The sequence below is a fragment of the Myodes glareolus genome, chromosome 7 (assembly GCF_982192425.1).
Source record: "Myodes glareolus chromosome 7, mMyoGla1.1, whole genome shotgun sequence".
Classification (NCBI taxonomy): domain Eukaryota; kingdom Metazoa; phylum Chordata; class Mammalia; order Rodentia; family Cricetidae; genus Myodes; species Myodes glareolus.
Genome location: NC_142032.1, coordinates 51016481 through 51033019, shown reverse-complemented (window position 1 = coordinate 51033019; position 16539 = coordinate 51016481). Strand labels below are relative to the sequence as shown.

Sequence of the window (16539 nt, the reverse complement as noted above, 5' to 3'; positions counted from 1 at the left end):
AGGGGTGAAAGTGGGATAGCCGGTACCCTCCCCTTGTCTGCTGTGCGGTGGTGAGGGCAAGGGAATGATGCCCTCTCCCCTCCCCACTGCCACCTGCAGCAGTGCAAGAAGCTGACCCTTCTCCCTCAGCAGCCACAGCACTCCAGAAAGTGGGCCTTGCGTCTTGCCTGGGCCACACAGGAGAGCTGACGGTTGATTAGGTATGGTTGAGCCAAAACGTTTAAGCACGGGATAGCCAGCCCCACTGCTCATCAGGTGGCAGTGTGAGTGAGGGAGAGACCTCTCCTCCCTGCCCTTCGCCCCTTGCCACCTGTAGCGGATGAGGGCATTGATTCTCCATCATACCAGCTGTAACTCTCAGGAAAGTGGTCTCCGTACCTTACCTGAGCAGCACAGTAGAGCTGAGCCAGTTGGCGGGACCAGGTGGACAAGCCCTCAATCTGGCTGCCCTTGACACTCATCTGTCATATGGTGGCATGAACAAGGGAGAGATGTCTCCCTCCACTCGTTGCCACCTGTGGAAGATGGGGGAGCTGGTCCTGAGGTCATAAGAGTAGGAGAGCTGACCGTGCTCCACTCCAGGTACAGCGTTTGAGAGAGGGTCCCCTGCACCTCGCCTGGGCAACACTGTAGAGCTGGCGTTGGTGGTGCAGGTGTAGGTGAGCTGATCCTGAGGGCATAAAAGCAGAAGAGCCTCCCCTCCCCTTGCTCCTTGCTGCATAGGGTGAACTAGCTGGAGCAATGCTGGAAAGCTCACCCTGGTAGTGAAGATGGGGGAGAACTGGTGGGCTGACCAACCCTGCAATTACCCAGGCCCAGAACCAGGGTTATGTGCTGGCCCATCGCATCTATGATCTGCTGGACCATGTGAAGGGATGCATCCTGCAGACCCAAAGCTGCAGGACCACAGTGACACAGGGCAACAACAGGATATCCAAGAGGAGCTCCAGGGAGGGCCCAGTATCGAAGATAAAGCAGATACCAGAGGCCACAAGCCAGACCAATGACTCTTTGCAATGAACACTTGCAAGTAAAGATACGTGGACAAAAGTCACTGTGTGACTCACTGTGTCAACTACAGCTTTCATGATGAGATTTTTCTTTTCATTTTCTCTTCAATTTTATTTCATTTTGGGGAGAGGTTGCAAGGGCAGAGGGCGGATATGAAGGGACAGGGAGATGAGTGGGATCAAGATGCATGATGTGAAAGACAAAATAGATTTTTAAAAAAGGACATTTTTAAGAAAGGACATTAACAGCGCATTTGGTTGGTTGACTAGGAAACAGCTGAAAAGATAGTGACCTGTTGTAAGCAAGTTGTGGGACTGCCTAATATGTCTTGAGCTACACTGGGGGAAGGAATTTGAAGGCTGTACAATCCTGGGCTTGGTATGAGTCTCCAAGGGCAAAGGCCTTTGGTGCCAGACAGTCTATACCACAAGCATCCATGGCTCTGGAGATTTGGAATTTGAGCTCAAGCATACTACTGGTGTTCCAGGCTCTCCAGCTTGTAGATACCTTGCAATGTGACTGCTCAGCTTCTGAAATCCTTTGAATCAGTCTCCCTAATTGATCCTCTCCTGTATATCTCTCTATTGTGAGGAACAAGATCCTCCTCCACCCTACTCTCTAATAACAAATTCAAGACACGTCAGCAGCAAAAGCCTGGCAGTTCTGTTTTTATTTCTGCTAAAGAAAGGTCAATAAAGCTGACTCATAGATTTAGCATGAAATAGTAGTTTAATAGACCTTGACAGGATTCTTTATTCTTTCTCTCTCTCTCTCTCTCTCTCTCTCTCTCTCTCTCTCTCTCTCTCTCTCATTGACTAGTTGCTTCGGGGTAGGGAGCAATCTTCCTAATGTCTGATACAGTCATCACTCCAAATTTCTTTAGGTTCTTTTATTCTAGTTGAAGTTCTATACTCTGAGAACTCAAACTCTTATCTAATATACATCCTGAAAGTCAAGAGTCCCTCTTCCTTCCTGATACATGGGCTCAGTCATGTAGCAGACTGTAATGCTTTAGCCCTGAGATAAACTAAAAATGCACACATAAACAGGCTCCAGCTGCTAGAAGAGACAGGTCCCCAGGAAGAGGAAATAGTTCTCCTGGGTAAATGTGAGAGGGAGAGGGTAGAAGGGAGGGGGAGGGGTACGGGAACATGAGGGATTCAGATGGCCAAGTGGGAGGGGAGGAGATAGAGAGGGAAAGCAATGAGTGTCTTGAAAGAGGGAGCCATTACGGTGTTAGGGAAAATCCTGGTGCTAAGAAAAGTCCCAGGAATCCACAAATATGACCCCAGCTAAGACTCCTAGTAATAGTGGAGAGGGTTCCTGAGCAGGCCCTCCCCTGTAATCAGTTTGGTGAATACTTAAACTGTCATCATAGAACCTTCATCCAGCAACTGAGGGAAGCAGATACAGAGATCCACAGACAAGCACCAGGCTGAGCTCTGGCAATCCAGTGGAAACGAGGGAGGAGGGATTATATAAGCAAGGGGGGGTCAAGATCATGACGGAGAAAACCACAGAGACAACTGACCCAAGTTAATGGGAGTTCACAAACTTTGGACTGTCATCTGGGGTACCTGCATGGTACCAAACTAGGCCCTCTACAGTTGTATAGCTTAGTCTGTTTGAGGGGTCCCTAGCAGTGTGACCAGGATCTATTCTTGGTGCATGTGCTGGATTTTTGGAGCCCATTTCCTATTGTGGGATGCCTTGCTCAGCCTTGATTAAGGAGGTAGGTCTTGGTACAGCCTCAACTTTATGGGCCAGGCTTTGTTCAGTCCCCATGAGAGGCCTTCCACTTCCTGTGGAAGGGGTGGGAGGAAAACTCTGGTTGGTATGTAAAATGAGTAAAAAGGAAGCAAAATAAAATGAAACTAAAAATATTAATTAATAGAAAGAAAAAGTCATTATTACTGAGGTATAAAATATTTCCATTAAGAAATTAAATATCATGTTAAAAATACACATATAGATAGATGGATATGTGGTGTAGGACGATCTTCTGTCTGTGTGATACTTTCATTGGTTAAATAAAGAAACTGCCTTGGCTTTTGGATAGGGCAAAATTTAGAAAGGTGAAGTAGACAGAACAGAATGCTGGGAGAAAGAAAGCAGAGTCAGGCAGATGCCATGGCTCTTCTCTCCAAGACGGACACCATTTAGACTAATGTCAGTAAGCCACAGTCAAGTGGCGGTACAGATTATTAGAAATGGGTTGAATCAATATGTGAGAGTTAGCCAATAAGAGGCTAGAACTAATGGGCTAGGCAGTGTTTAAATGAATACAATTTGTGTGTTGTTATTTTGGGTGAAACTAGTTGCCAGGCGACCAGGAGCTGGGAGGGATAGAAAGCAGCCCGTTTGCCTTTTACAACAGATATGGGTCGATATATATAAAATGCCCATCGATAGTAGTTGAGAATTCTAAAAAGAACAATATTACCTGATTATCTAAGCTTAGTTAAATTCTCAGCCTACTTCCTCCTTTTTTCCTTTTGTTCATCATTGTAGCTATACAATAAAGCTAACTTATTCCTTGATGTCTTTGCAGAAAGAAAGTGTGTGAGGCTGTGACACAAAACAAGACAGCTGGAGTGGATGATACTCGCAAAGAGAGGGACAGTCATAAGAACAGAAACAGCATAACTAAAACACTGGCGTAGGAGAATGATCTAATTGTAAAACTGGCAGAATGTGGAACAAACTAATTTTGCGATATTTTTATAAAAGTCATTTAAAGATTGACGTTCAGAATTCTACTGTGAGTCGGATTGTTCTTGTCCCTGATTCCTACGAACCAACGGGGGCCGGCGTGTCCCCTATGTCTTCCAACTCACTGTAGATCGGTGAATAAATATTTAGTTCTTCATAAAGACGATCATCTGCAACCTGATAAAGAGAAAAACCACTCCGTATCAATTACCCAGAACTTTCCATTTCTAAGAGGTTTATCACGCAGAAATCTCTTTTTGAATTTCAACCTACCTCTCATGACACTCAAATTATTCCCTTAACGTCTACACACCAAATCAGATGGACTGGCCAATGGGGGCTAAAAGAAACCATGTCAGTGACAAGTTGCTAAGGTGACCCTGTATCTGAAATGGTTTGCCTTCTGACTCGAGACAGGGGTCATAAAACGTGTAGAGACTGGAGTGTGTCTAAAAGCAGACATAGAGGATGAGCAGCAGGTTCCATTTGTCAGAGCTGAGTTGGTATAGCAGCTGGGAATTGGAAATCTCCATCACAGGTATAATGAATGTGTGCAGCAGGTAAAAATGCAGTTGTCACCATGAGTCGAGGGGAAAGAAAACTCAAGGCCTATTTAGAGAAATAGAGAGGGAAAAGAAAAAGTACATTTTGGGAGGGAGGTGAAAAAGGCAGAAACAAATATAACAAGCTCTTTGGGAACAAAAATGAAAAGTAAAACCTAACACCTGCATGTTTCCATCACATGCTGACATTAACTCTGCTCACACGCCATCCCTTCAAAGCACCCACAATTTCTATAATTATAAAGATTCGATTTGCCTAGCCATAAGGGGACTGTGGCTGTGACCATGTTCCATTTCAGTGTCTAAAATAAGATGTTCAATATGAGATACAAAAGCCAGCTTTTGAGAAATAGTTTTTCAGGGAAAAAAAAGCAATAATTCCAGAAATTTCAGGCCCCGTGTTTTAAAAGAATAAAGCACCAACTCTGTAACTTTCCACTGACCTTTTTGCTTTTGAATTTTTCTCCAATTCTATGGATAATGAACAGCACCGCGCTGCAAAAGGCCAGCATGGTGAGGAGAAGCATCATCAACACCGTTTCCTGTCAAACAACCAACCAACAAGGGGCAAAGTCACAGACAGAGGAACCCCAGATTCCTTCCCTTACAGAGGCGCTATCTCTCTCTCTCTCTCTCTCTCTCTCTCTCTCTCTCTCTCTCTCTCTCTCTCTCTCTCTCTCTGGAGCACACCTCATAAACAGACATAGATAGGCAGCCAGGAGGTGGCTACGTGGAAATGATAACTCTAAGCTTAGGGGATGTGAGAGTAAGGCCATCAACCCCTGAAAGTTCATAGCTTTAGATGGTGAGACGGAAACTCCCAAGTGGGGGATTGTATCTCTGGAAGAGAAACGCAGTTTCACGCTTAGTGCGTTTTCAGAAGAGACACGTACTGTGACCAGAGACGCCCCAAAGCAGCCGTCATCCTCGTTTAGATCGTTGCAGTAGTTCATGTACATGAAGTCCTGGCTCAGATTGAGGGTCAGTAGGAGGACCCCCACTGCTGCAGTGATGCAGCTGACGATGTTTGCTCCCAGGCTTCCTCTCACCTGCTGACAGAAGAACAATCAGCCCTGGGGTTGCCTGTGGCAGCAGTCAACCAACTGATCTATCTCTCTGAGCTGGCCTTGCGTGGTAACTCAAAGCTGTCTACAACTCCAGTCAACTAGGGAACTCCTGCAAATGTCCTCATCATTTGGTAGGCGTCCATTCCCTCTGAGAGGCCCTCAGGAATAGCAGGAGGGCTGGGGAATAGTTCAGCAGCAGGCCACAGGGTTAGACTTTGCAGAAGGTCAGAGACTTGACACAAAGCCTAAAAAAGACACACATGTGCGTAGTCTATCCTCTAGTCATCTCGGTTGGAAACTAATTGTATAGCCAAAGACTGTATCCAAATACCTACAGGGACAATACCTGCTTGGGTCCCTTTAAATGCTGTCAAAGTCATCAAATTTTACCGCTTCTTAAGTGGCACAATTTATGTGTCTATGATCTTATCCAACTTCACTGCCAAAAGCCTTCAAGTACAAAGGGATTGAGATAAATCACATAGCCGCACCCTCTCAAACACTGCTGTTACTAATGGGTCTCCCTACACACCCCTGAAATTCCACTTGTTTTACCTAGGAATAATGAATAAAAATATAACCGTGACTCACCAGATACAGTGTGTTCTTCCTTTCGGACCTAACTGTCAAAATTCCAGACAAAACAAACTGTCCAAAAAGAAAGAGGAGAGAAAGGAAAGTGAGTCTCTGCTCTCTGGGGCCTTCCTTCCTCTGCCCTGGACATGTGAAAACCAGCTTAAGGTGCTTCATGAAGCTCTCTACTGAAACCTCCCAGGAGACCACTATTTACTATTATTCCCTATAAAGTGATTCTCAAAGACGATTCTTACATAAACCCCGTGACGGTCCTGATAAAATGCAGGTTCTGAACTGAGTATGATGGCACAGGGGTGATCCCACGGGTGATCCCAGCACTCCAGAGGCTGAAGAAGGTAGGGGGAAAGCCTGAGGAAAGCCTGAGCCACACGGTGAGAAAAAGAAGCAGGATGCAGACTCCTACTCATTAGGTCTCACTGGGACCTGTGGCTCTCCCTTTGTCACCTAGCTCCCCTGTGAGGCTGACTTGGATACCTCCTGGGTAGGCAGCTGGGGCTAGTGGTATCTGGTGGACAACTGCAATAGCAGTCTCATTTATTGTAACTCTGTGTGTATGTCCTGCCTTACACTGTCAACTCCTCCAGGCCAGAAACCTGTATCTACACTGTGATACGTTGGGAGGCTGCTCAGCAGCACAGGGTCATATAGTTAACTATGAAAATGTAAATATGGGAATGTTTAGTAAAAGTAAAAATTGAGACCTCAAATTCAGAACACCTTCTTAAAAACTGAGATTTGTTTGTCTGGGGACACTTAAAGAGCCTAATATTTGAGTCTATGAGAAAGTTCAACAGCTAAAAGTGCTTGAAACACAACCACAGGCTCAATGACCTGAGTTCAATTCCTGGATCCTACAATGTAGCAAGAGAGAAATGACATCCTAGGATTATTCTCTAACCATGGTGTCTCTCTCTCTCTCTCTCTCTCTCTCTCTCTCTCTCTCTCTCTCTCTCAAACACACACACACACACACAGAGAGAGAGAGAGAGAGAGAGAGAGAGAGAGAGAGAGAGAGAGAGATAAATTTTAAAGCTAAATGTTTGGAAAGAAAATAGAATGTTGGTGTAAAATATGGTAGATGGTCTAGAGAACCAAGAGACCTGCAAACTCCATACTTAGCAGCATGTCCAACCAATGCAATGTTTTTCTTAGATTTAAATATGTCTTTATAATTTAATTATCCATAAAAGTAATACATGATAATGGTATGGACTGAAGGAAGATAGGCATAAGAGACATTGAAGCATCAATGCTATTTCTACAAAGCTGTAAGAATTGAAAGTAGCTTTCAGTTTTAGTGATTGCTTCAGGACGAGAAGTCAGGGAGCAGAGACAGGAATAGCGGCAAGGAAGCCATGTAACTTTCAAAATCACAGATAGGCTTGTTATACTGAAAGGAACATATATGCTAACATTGTATGTGTGTGTGTGAGTCAAATGTATCAAATTCTACACCTTCTATACACAGAATTCTTCTATACACAGAATGTGCTCTCATTCAGTCATCTGCTTTCCAGATAACATATTGTTTAAAAAGGAACTCAGGACTTTAGTGGCCAAAAACATGTCAAGGGCCCAACAGATACACACCTACCCTTGTTCTCATCTGAACAATATTTCACCCCCTCCCCTTAAAGAAAACTTTTTAAACTATTCTGGTGTGGGTTTTGTGGGGTTTTTATGATTTTAAATTTTTATCTGCAAGCGTGTATGTATGTCTGTGTATGTCTATGTGCACGTATATGTCTCTGTGTATATATATATATATGTCTGTGCATGTATATGACACGTGTGTACATGTGTACAGATGCATGTCTGTGTCTGTGTATGTATTTCTGTGTATGTATATGTCTGTGCACGTATATGTCTGTGCATGTATATGTCTGTGTGTGTATGTATATGTCTGTGCACGTATATGTCTGTGCATGTATATGTCTGTGTGTGTATGTATATGTCTGTGCATGTATATGTCTGTGCATGTATATGTCTGTGCACGTATATGTCTGTGCATGTATATGTCTGTGTGTGTATATGTCTGTGCATGTATATGTCTGTGCATGTATATGACACGTGTACAAATGCGCATGAAGACCAGAAGAAGGATCTTATCTTCTTGAGCTGGAGTTATAGGTAGTTGTGAGCACCTGACACCTGGCTGGGACTGAATTCAGGTCTTGTGGAAGAGCACCCTTAACTACTAAGGCCTCTCTCCAGCCTTAACTAGCTTTTATTAATGAATAAAATACATGCACATAGCATGTAATTTTATTAATAGTGCTGGTGGAATTTTCTTAGGATACAAGTTTTAGGCAAATTATTTAACTTCTTAAATATTAATGTATTATTCTTTAAAATGTCATAAGTCTCAAGTAAGGAGTCACTAAGAAGGGTAACGATTTAAACCACATCTAAGTGTGATAATGTACATGTCAATGGGTTAATGTGGAGAAAACTTTGGAATTGCAATTACGGATGCTATATGCATATAAGTGAAAAGGAGTCGATTTTATCAAAATGCTAGAGCTATGTAGCTAGATTTGTTTAGAAGGAAACTCTGATTAGCACTATTTCAGAAACAATTCCAGATGTGCTCTCACCAGCCCTGCTCCCCAGAATGGATAGCCTGCTCTGTATGACAGAAGGATTTCATCGTCAAATTCCGAAATGGGGAGTGCTGAGCAGACAATTGTCCCGAGACAAAGGCATATCACACCAACCAGAATTTGTGTTACCTGTGGAAAACACGAAGTTTGTAAAGTTGGGATATATTTTCTCAAGATTGTACCAATTTCCCTATAAGCAATACTGAAAATGAGAAATCTCTTTAGTGTCATACGGCTTCCTGAGATTGAATCAGATGTGAGATTTTCTACTGCTTTCTTTTCACTATAAAAATCAGAACTGTTACTAATAGAGTCTACGGCATACACAATCAAAATGTGTCACATACATCTTTATTTACATAGTTATGATTGACAGGAGTAACTGTCCTATCTTTTAGCCACAGGCATTATGTCCCTTTTCTCCATTCATGTTTCAGTAACTTAAAATCTTCTTGAGAAAATGTTTCTCTCTTCCCAGAATGTGCAGTGAGTACCATCGGTTCCTCACCTATCAAGAATGTTACAGGACATATCACTCCTCATCAACCCTCAAGAGGAAATGTTAATATATCCTAATACTCTCTCCTAGAGCCAGCACTAATTCAAGTTGAGAATGGAGGCTAGACACTCACCCCCAGGAACTCCAAATCTTTCTTCAAAACTGCCTGCCATGTCTGCGGTGGTGGGGGTGGTGCTGGCTTCTCTGGCAGAGGTTTAGCAGAAGGCAATGCTTCCAAGAGCTCAATGTCAGGCACACTGAAATTTACAAAATTTCAATCATACGAAAATCCTCTAACTTTCTGTGTGAACTTGTTAACTGTCAGAGACTAGAGTGTTATTTGTTAATTGTTGTTTGAAAGAATTCAGCAGTTCAAGTCTTCAGGGTAGTATCTGAGAAGGCTCAGAGAGCCAAAGCAATCAACCATTTGAATATTATCCAAGTGTTTATGTAGAACAGAATAGAAAAAAGTCATGTCTCATGTTCTTGTTCATCCCAGGTTGTCATAAATTCCTTCTATGGGTCTCTATCTATGATTAAAACAAAACAACCAAATACGCTTGTCTGTCGACTTCAAAGTCATTTTATCATAGAAATGTATCTGCATATGTTTTGTTAATACACCCAACGTCATACACAGAGAACTGCTTTGAGAGACTACTTCAATCTCCATTCATATTTTAATCTTGGGTGCAGGATCCCATGCCTTAAGTTTCACAAAGGCCAATAAGAATGTGGCCATCTTAGAATGCCTCTGACTCCTAAAACACACTTCAAACACAGAGGCAAGAGATCTTCAAACTCAGAGAGTTCAAACTCTCTGTCTCACACCTCAAACCACAAGTCTCTAGTGTTGGAAATATGGTATTGCCAATTTTCAAGTCAAGTAAAAACCTGCTGCCAACTGCTGAAGAGAAAGACACTAAGAACGTGTAAACATGGTTCAGTAACTTACTTGAGTCCACACATAAATCTAAGAATTGACTGCCCAGCACTGTGAAGTTCTCTGTCTTGATAAATAACTTCAATGGAAAAAGCAATAGTCTTTACTTACCTGGGGGGTTCTTGTGGGTTTGGGAGCGCAAGATCTGCTCTGCTCTTATTTTCTGTGTCCATTTTTTCATAAATTGAACTACCTGGGAATAAAGGACCCTGTTACGTGGAGACGTGGTGTACTCTGGGTGGGCAGTTAGATGTGTTGACTCTGAATACAGTGGTTATCTCCATGCAGATAAGTCTCCCAGCTGATTAGTATCAGTGGTTCTTTACTATTGCTAGAATGGGAAGTCATAAGACTGAGACATCTACCGAAAAGAGAGCAGGGTGAACAGAGAAACTTGAGCATTTTAGAGCATACTTCTACCTGAGATGTGGGATTGATGGAACCTAATATTGAAGCATCGAGGCACTGAGAAGATCAAAGGAAGTAGGATTAAAAACAGGTGTGGTCCTTAGAAGTTTCGTCTTCTATCCCCATGTCATAAGGCTGAAATGTGTATATGAGCACGAGTATCAATTTCTAAATGTATCTCTGACTTCGCATCCTCTCTCTTTCCACTCCCTTCTCTCTCCCCTCCCCTCCTCCTCCTTCCCTCCTTCTCATTCTCTCTTCATGTCTACTGAATAGTATTTACTATCTGCAGGAGATGATCTTCAAAACGGGACCCACAGAGTGAACCATGCCACTGAAACTAGCCAAACTACTATTTGAATTAAGAAATATGCCTTATCTGAATGTGTCCATGGCAACTGATGTATAATGGTACATCATATATGGACCATAATGTAATGGTACGTTATGATGGTAAGACCAAGACAAGGAAAACGTGAAAGGATGTGAACTCAGAAATGATATGGGCAAATCTGAATGGTGGGAACTGAGCAATATAATCTACCCACACAAAGTATTCACTCAACTATATCACAGTTAACTACCCCAGAACACAACAAACAAGAGGGAATTCACAAGTCTGCCTTGCTTATATTTAAGTATAATTCTTTGAATGGTTTTTCATGACTGCAAAATACTGTGTATGGTACCCTAATCACCTGAGTTATTTTTCTGGGTTATAAAATGTCTCAGGAGAGATTAAGATGTACATATTCATAAAAGATTCTAGTGTACATATTGCCAAATCTTTCCTAAAAATATTTCGCTGCCCCAGTTACTTTCTTTCCTTTGTATCTTTGGGAATCAGTGCATCTAACAAAAACACTATTTGAAATAAGAACTAAGCCCCATATTCTTATTCATTCATACAGAAAGGATTAATGCTTCTTGTTATTGACAGCCCATATTATGGAGCAGGCAGTATTGAGGATCATGATTCCAGACTTATCTAGCCCACAATATTGCAGATGAGAACAAAGAAAAAATATTATGCAGGAAGTCAGAGGCCAGAGACTGCTAGAATGTGAAAGAGGTTACAACAGTGTTGCCTGATGGAGCATGTGTAGAATTTAGAGAAGAAACTACCAGCGAAGGTGATGTGTGAGCCTAGCCTTAAAATGGCTGGCTTAGTAATCTCATTCCCTTACTCAACCTTTCCAAAACCACACAAGCCTGCAGGGTAAAGTCCTGAAGCAATGTGATAGTCCTTAACAGTGTCTCCTAGTAGTATATAAAGGTTTGTGTTCAACAACAACAACAACAACAACAAAATCAGGAACCTGTTTGAGATTTGGACAGTTAACAGACTGAGAGGGCCCTTCCATGTTTGGAGTTAATGCTTTTCTGTGAGAACTGTCAACAGCAAATCACGAAATGAAAATGCAGTACTGAAAGGTGACCCATGACATCCCAATTATGTCATGCCCCAGTGTTTATCAACAGCTTCATCCTTCCCCTTCCTGAGATGCTTAGCACATTCTGTATTCCTAATCCAGTTCCCCACAGCCATGTTGTTCCACCTTCCACAACAGCAAGTATCAGAACATATGATCAAATGACTTCCTTTGGGGCTGGGCACTGTTATCAAGTTGAGTTTTAACCATATGTCTATCTGGAAGGAAGAGATAACAGCTGCAGTTCTTCACCACTACACAGCATTTCTCAGGCACACACAGACTCTTCACATATGTTTTTCTCTGACTCTCTTTTTGACTATCAAGTTTCTTTGTTTAGTAAGTTAGTGTAGGGTGAAAAGGGTCAAGTAAAAAAACACTGTACCCCAACTAGACCCAAGACTAGGGCAAAGGAAAAACACCCTGACCCTGACATAACTCCAGGATTAGGACTTGAAATCTCACCAATCCCTGAGCACAGAATTGTACCAACCACTGAGTTTCCTGAGCATGAAACCCCACCAGTCTCTGAGCATGAAATCCCACCAATCCCTGAGCTTGCTCTAGAACCAGGCTGCAAAAAATCACCAATCCCAGGCCACCCTGGAAATCTCTGCCTCCCCCCGAAGAAACCCTATGTATGATCTGTACCCTGTTCAGTTTGCTGTTGCTTTTCACCATTGTGGCAGGCACCCTTTTGGGTTTTTCCTTCCCCATAAATCTCTTGAATGAGGTTTGCTGTGTGGTGTGACAGAAAAGAGACCAGTTATAACAACTTTTTGCCAGAGCAGTGCTGAGTGGAGCAGAGCGTAACACTTTCCCTGGGAAACTCCCCCTGGTGGAGCAGAGCTGTAACACTTTCCCTGGGAAATTCCCCCTGGTGGAGCAGAGCTGTAACACTTTCCCTGGGCAGCTCCCCCTGGTGGAGCAGAGCTGTAACACTTTCCCTGGGCAGCTCCCCCTGGTGGAGCAGAGCTGTAACACTTTCGCAGGGAAACTCCCCCTGGTGGAGTAGAGCTGTAACACTTTCGCAGGGAAACTCCCCCTGGTGGAGCCGAGTTGTTGTTCTTGTATTAGGGAAACCTCTCCCAGGAACAGAGCTATATGTTACTATGGTTACAGTGACTTTGTCATATTTCTTGGCTCCTGACTATCAGGATACCTTTCCATCTGAGCTGCAATGCTTACAGTGAGAGCCTTGATTTTTCATTATATTTTTTTCTTAATTTGCATAGAATGTACTTTCATCACATTCTTTCTCCTCCCCCAAGTTCTCACAGATCCCCTCTACCTCCTGGCCCACCCAACTTCATGGTCCTTCTCTCTCAAAGCAAAGAGCAAAAATGAAACACCAAAAACAAACAAACAAAGCACACACACACACAAAAAAAAAAAAAAAAAAAAAAAGAACATGGAGCCCTTTTGTGTTGGTCAACTAATCCTAAGAATGGGGCCTTCCCCGGAGAGTTGTTGATACCCAGTGTTACTCCATTGGAGAAAACTGATTTTCCTTCTCCCAGCAGGTATCAATTACAAAGAGGTTTTTGGTTAAGGGTGTGTCCCCAAACTCAAAAGACCCTCAAACTCATAGTGTGCAAATGTTTTCTAAAAGTAAACGCTAACTTTATTTAAAATAAATACTCAAAAATTTCCATGTGAAAGGTTTTAAATTATGTTATCTTTGGAGGGTATTTTCTGGTACCTTCCACCAAGGAATTACAGTCTCAATCTCTCTCCTCTCTCATTTTCCTTTTTCTACAAGCTTCTTTCATTCCTTCCTTCCTATCTTATATTCACATTCCCACATCTTAGAACCATGTTTGGTTTCAAAATAAGTGATGAAGAGGCTTGATGAGGTGGTTCAGTGGGTAAGGCTGTTTTCTGTCAAGGCCTGGGGGCCTGCTTTCACTCCCTGGAACTCACACGGTGGAAGTAAAGAACTGACTCCACAAAGTTGTCCTCCGACCTCCATGTTCTCTCCATGGGTATATAAACACAAACACACATGCAAACATGAAAAGAAGAATTTTTTTATACAAGCACATATATAATATGATTTAGAGTAAGACAGTTTGGACTGGCATCGAGTTCCAGTGTTTCATGAAAAATTGATTACAGAAATGGCCATGGGACAAATGGCTCTAAAGGTTCTAGTGCCAAGTGAGAACACTAAGTTAAAAAAAAACAAAAACAAACAAACCTTCATTTCTTTATCCAAATGACTTCAGAGATGTTCAGAAAAGGATTCATACAGTTCATTTTGGCTCTAATGTTTCCCTGAATTCTTCCTGTGGACAGCTTTTGTCTGGTGTCATAGTCTATGGGCCAGATAACTACCAAGGTTGTCGCCTAACTCACACTAATTCTTATCTGTCTGTCCATGTGCCTCTGTATTCCAAAAACTTACTTTTCATTAGGGAAATTAGCACGATATATGGTTGAACTTTACAATATAAGAATGTCTCCTGATAGGGAATATCATGAGCTGCAGACTCACAGGCAAGGTTTAGATATCAGCTGTCCTGTTGTGTTCTGAATGGTTACCATGACGGCTTCCTTTTTTTAAGATAGTCATCAATCTGACCACAGGCAAGGCCAGTTCAGGCACCCTCTCCACTACTGCTTAGGGTCTTAGCTGGGGTCATCCTTGTGGAATCCTGGGAGTTTCCCTAGTGTTAGGCTTGCGAGCCCCAAAATGGTTCCCTCAATCAAAATATCTCTTTCCTTGCTCTCCGTCACTGTTCTTCCCCCATCTCGACTATTCCATTCCCTCAAGTTCTCCTCCTCCCCTTCCACCCTCCCTTCTCCCCCATCCCCATGTTCCCAATTTTCTCAGGAGATCTTGTCTATTTCTCCTTCCCAGGGGGATCTACATATGTTTCTTTTAGGGTTTACCTTGTTACTTAGCTTTTCTAGTGTCATAGACTGTAGGTCCATTATCCTTTGCTTTACAGCTAGTATCCACTTGTGACTAAGAATATACCATGTTCATCTTTCTAGGTCTGGGTTACCTCACTAAGGATGGTTTCTTTTCTACTTCCATTCATATGCGTGCTGATTTCAAGATGTCATTGCTTTTTACCATTGAGTAGTACTCCATTGTGTAAATGTAGCACATTTTCTTTACCCATTCTTTGTCTGAGGGGCATCTACGTTGTTTCCATGTTCTGACAATTACAAATAATGCTGCCATGAATATAGTTAAACAAATATCCTTGAGTATGATTGAGCATCTTTTGGGCATATGCCCAAGAGTGGTACTGTTGGGTCCTGAGGTAAGCTGATTCCCAGTTTTCTGACATATCAGTATACTGATTTCCAAAGTAGTTGTACAAGTTTGCATTCCCACCAACAAAGGAGGAGTGTTCCCCTTACTCCACATCCTCTCCCGCATAAGGTATCATTGGTGCTTTTGATTTTATCCATTGTGACTGATATAAGATGGTATCTCAGAATCATTTTTATTCGCATTTCCCTGATGGCTAAGAATGCTGAACATTTCCTTAAGAGTCTTTTGATCATTTGAGATTATTCTGTTGATAATTCTCTGTTTAGATCTCTACCCCATTTTTAAATTAGATTGTTTGGTATTTTGATGTCTAATTTCTTGAGTTTCTTATATATTTTCTGTCTCCTGTCTGTTTTGGGGTTGGTGAAGATCTTTTCCCATTCAGTAGGTTGCCTTTTTGCCATGTCAGCTTTCTTAAGTCAAGCATTCTCCCACTATGATGTTAAAATCATTACATTTGAATTCCTTATTTCTGCTATATTCCAGAACTTTTAAGCAATTTTTCATCCTTTGTGGCTTGTCTTTTTAAATCAAAAGTTCAGCTTACAGTATTTTGTACTCGTGATCTATAGATATCTACACAAGACCTGCATAAGGTCAAGCCAACAAGATCAGCCAGCATACTGACAGGCAGCACTAAATGGACCTGGTGGGTTACAAAATGAAAGAGAGAAATAGAGTGAACGTGAAGGTGGGAAGGAGATAAGTTAGGGATTGTCCAGAAGGAGGGGGAAGGGGGAACTGGGAGTAGATTACATCAAGATACTTTGCATATATGGACAAAAATCTTCAAAGCATAAATAAAACCTATTCTAAAATTATTATAAGTTAAATTTTCCATATATTACCAGAATGCTAACAAGTTACTTTCAAAAATTATATAGAGATGTAAATAAGCAAGGATAAACAAATTATGAAAGATTACATACAGAAGAAATCTGTCCTAGATAGTAGGAACCATTCATTGTAAGTAATGCTATTAACCTACAATAATATGTTCTCCTAACAAGATGGGAAATTGTCACTGAACTAGGAAGTATTTGTACAATTCTGTATATAAATATGGCAACAATTAGTGGAAGTTCTAGAATTTTTAGCTTTTTACAAGGATATTATGATAATAATAACCATACAATAATATTATTCTCTTCAGGAAAAATAAAATTCATAATTTAACACATTTAAAAACACAACAATAAAAAGTAAAGCATTATTCTGAGACCTTGAGAAAAAGAAGTTTTTCTTACAAAATGAAAAAATGCATAAATCATGCTTAAATGTTAAATTAACAATAGCAAGAGCTGGAGAAACTTGAAAAATTGAAGGAAGCAAGAACAAAACCAGAAACCATTTATTACAAAATGCAAGTCTAGTGAGACAACTCAACTGATTATGCGCTTGTTATGCAAGCATG

General features: G+C 41.7%; 1 protein-coding gene across 1 annotated transcript; it reads right to left on the bottom strand.

Annotated features, from left to right (window-relative positions):
• Positions 1-3801: 3801 nt before the first annotated feature.
• LOC148121403 (high affinity immunoglobulin epsilon receptor subunit beta-like) lies at positions 3802-10240 on the bottom strand. Its single transcript, XM_087907622.1, has 7 exons — positions 10107-10240; positions 9186-9309; positions 8548-8682; positions 5945-6001; positions 5180-5335; positions 4730-4828; positions 3802-3900 (listed from the first exon to the last, which is right to left on the bottom strand). The coding sequence occupies exons 1-7, from the start codon at positions 10166-10168 to the stop codon at positions 3802-3804; spliced, it is 732 nt and encodes a 243-aa protein (XP_087763748.1). The 5' UTR covers positions 10169-10240.
• Positions 10241-16539: the final 6299 nt, after the last annotated feature.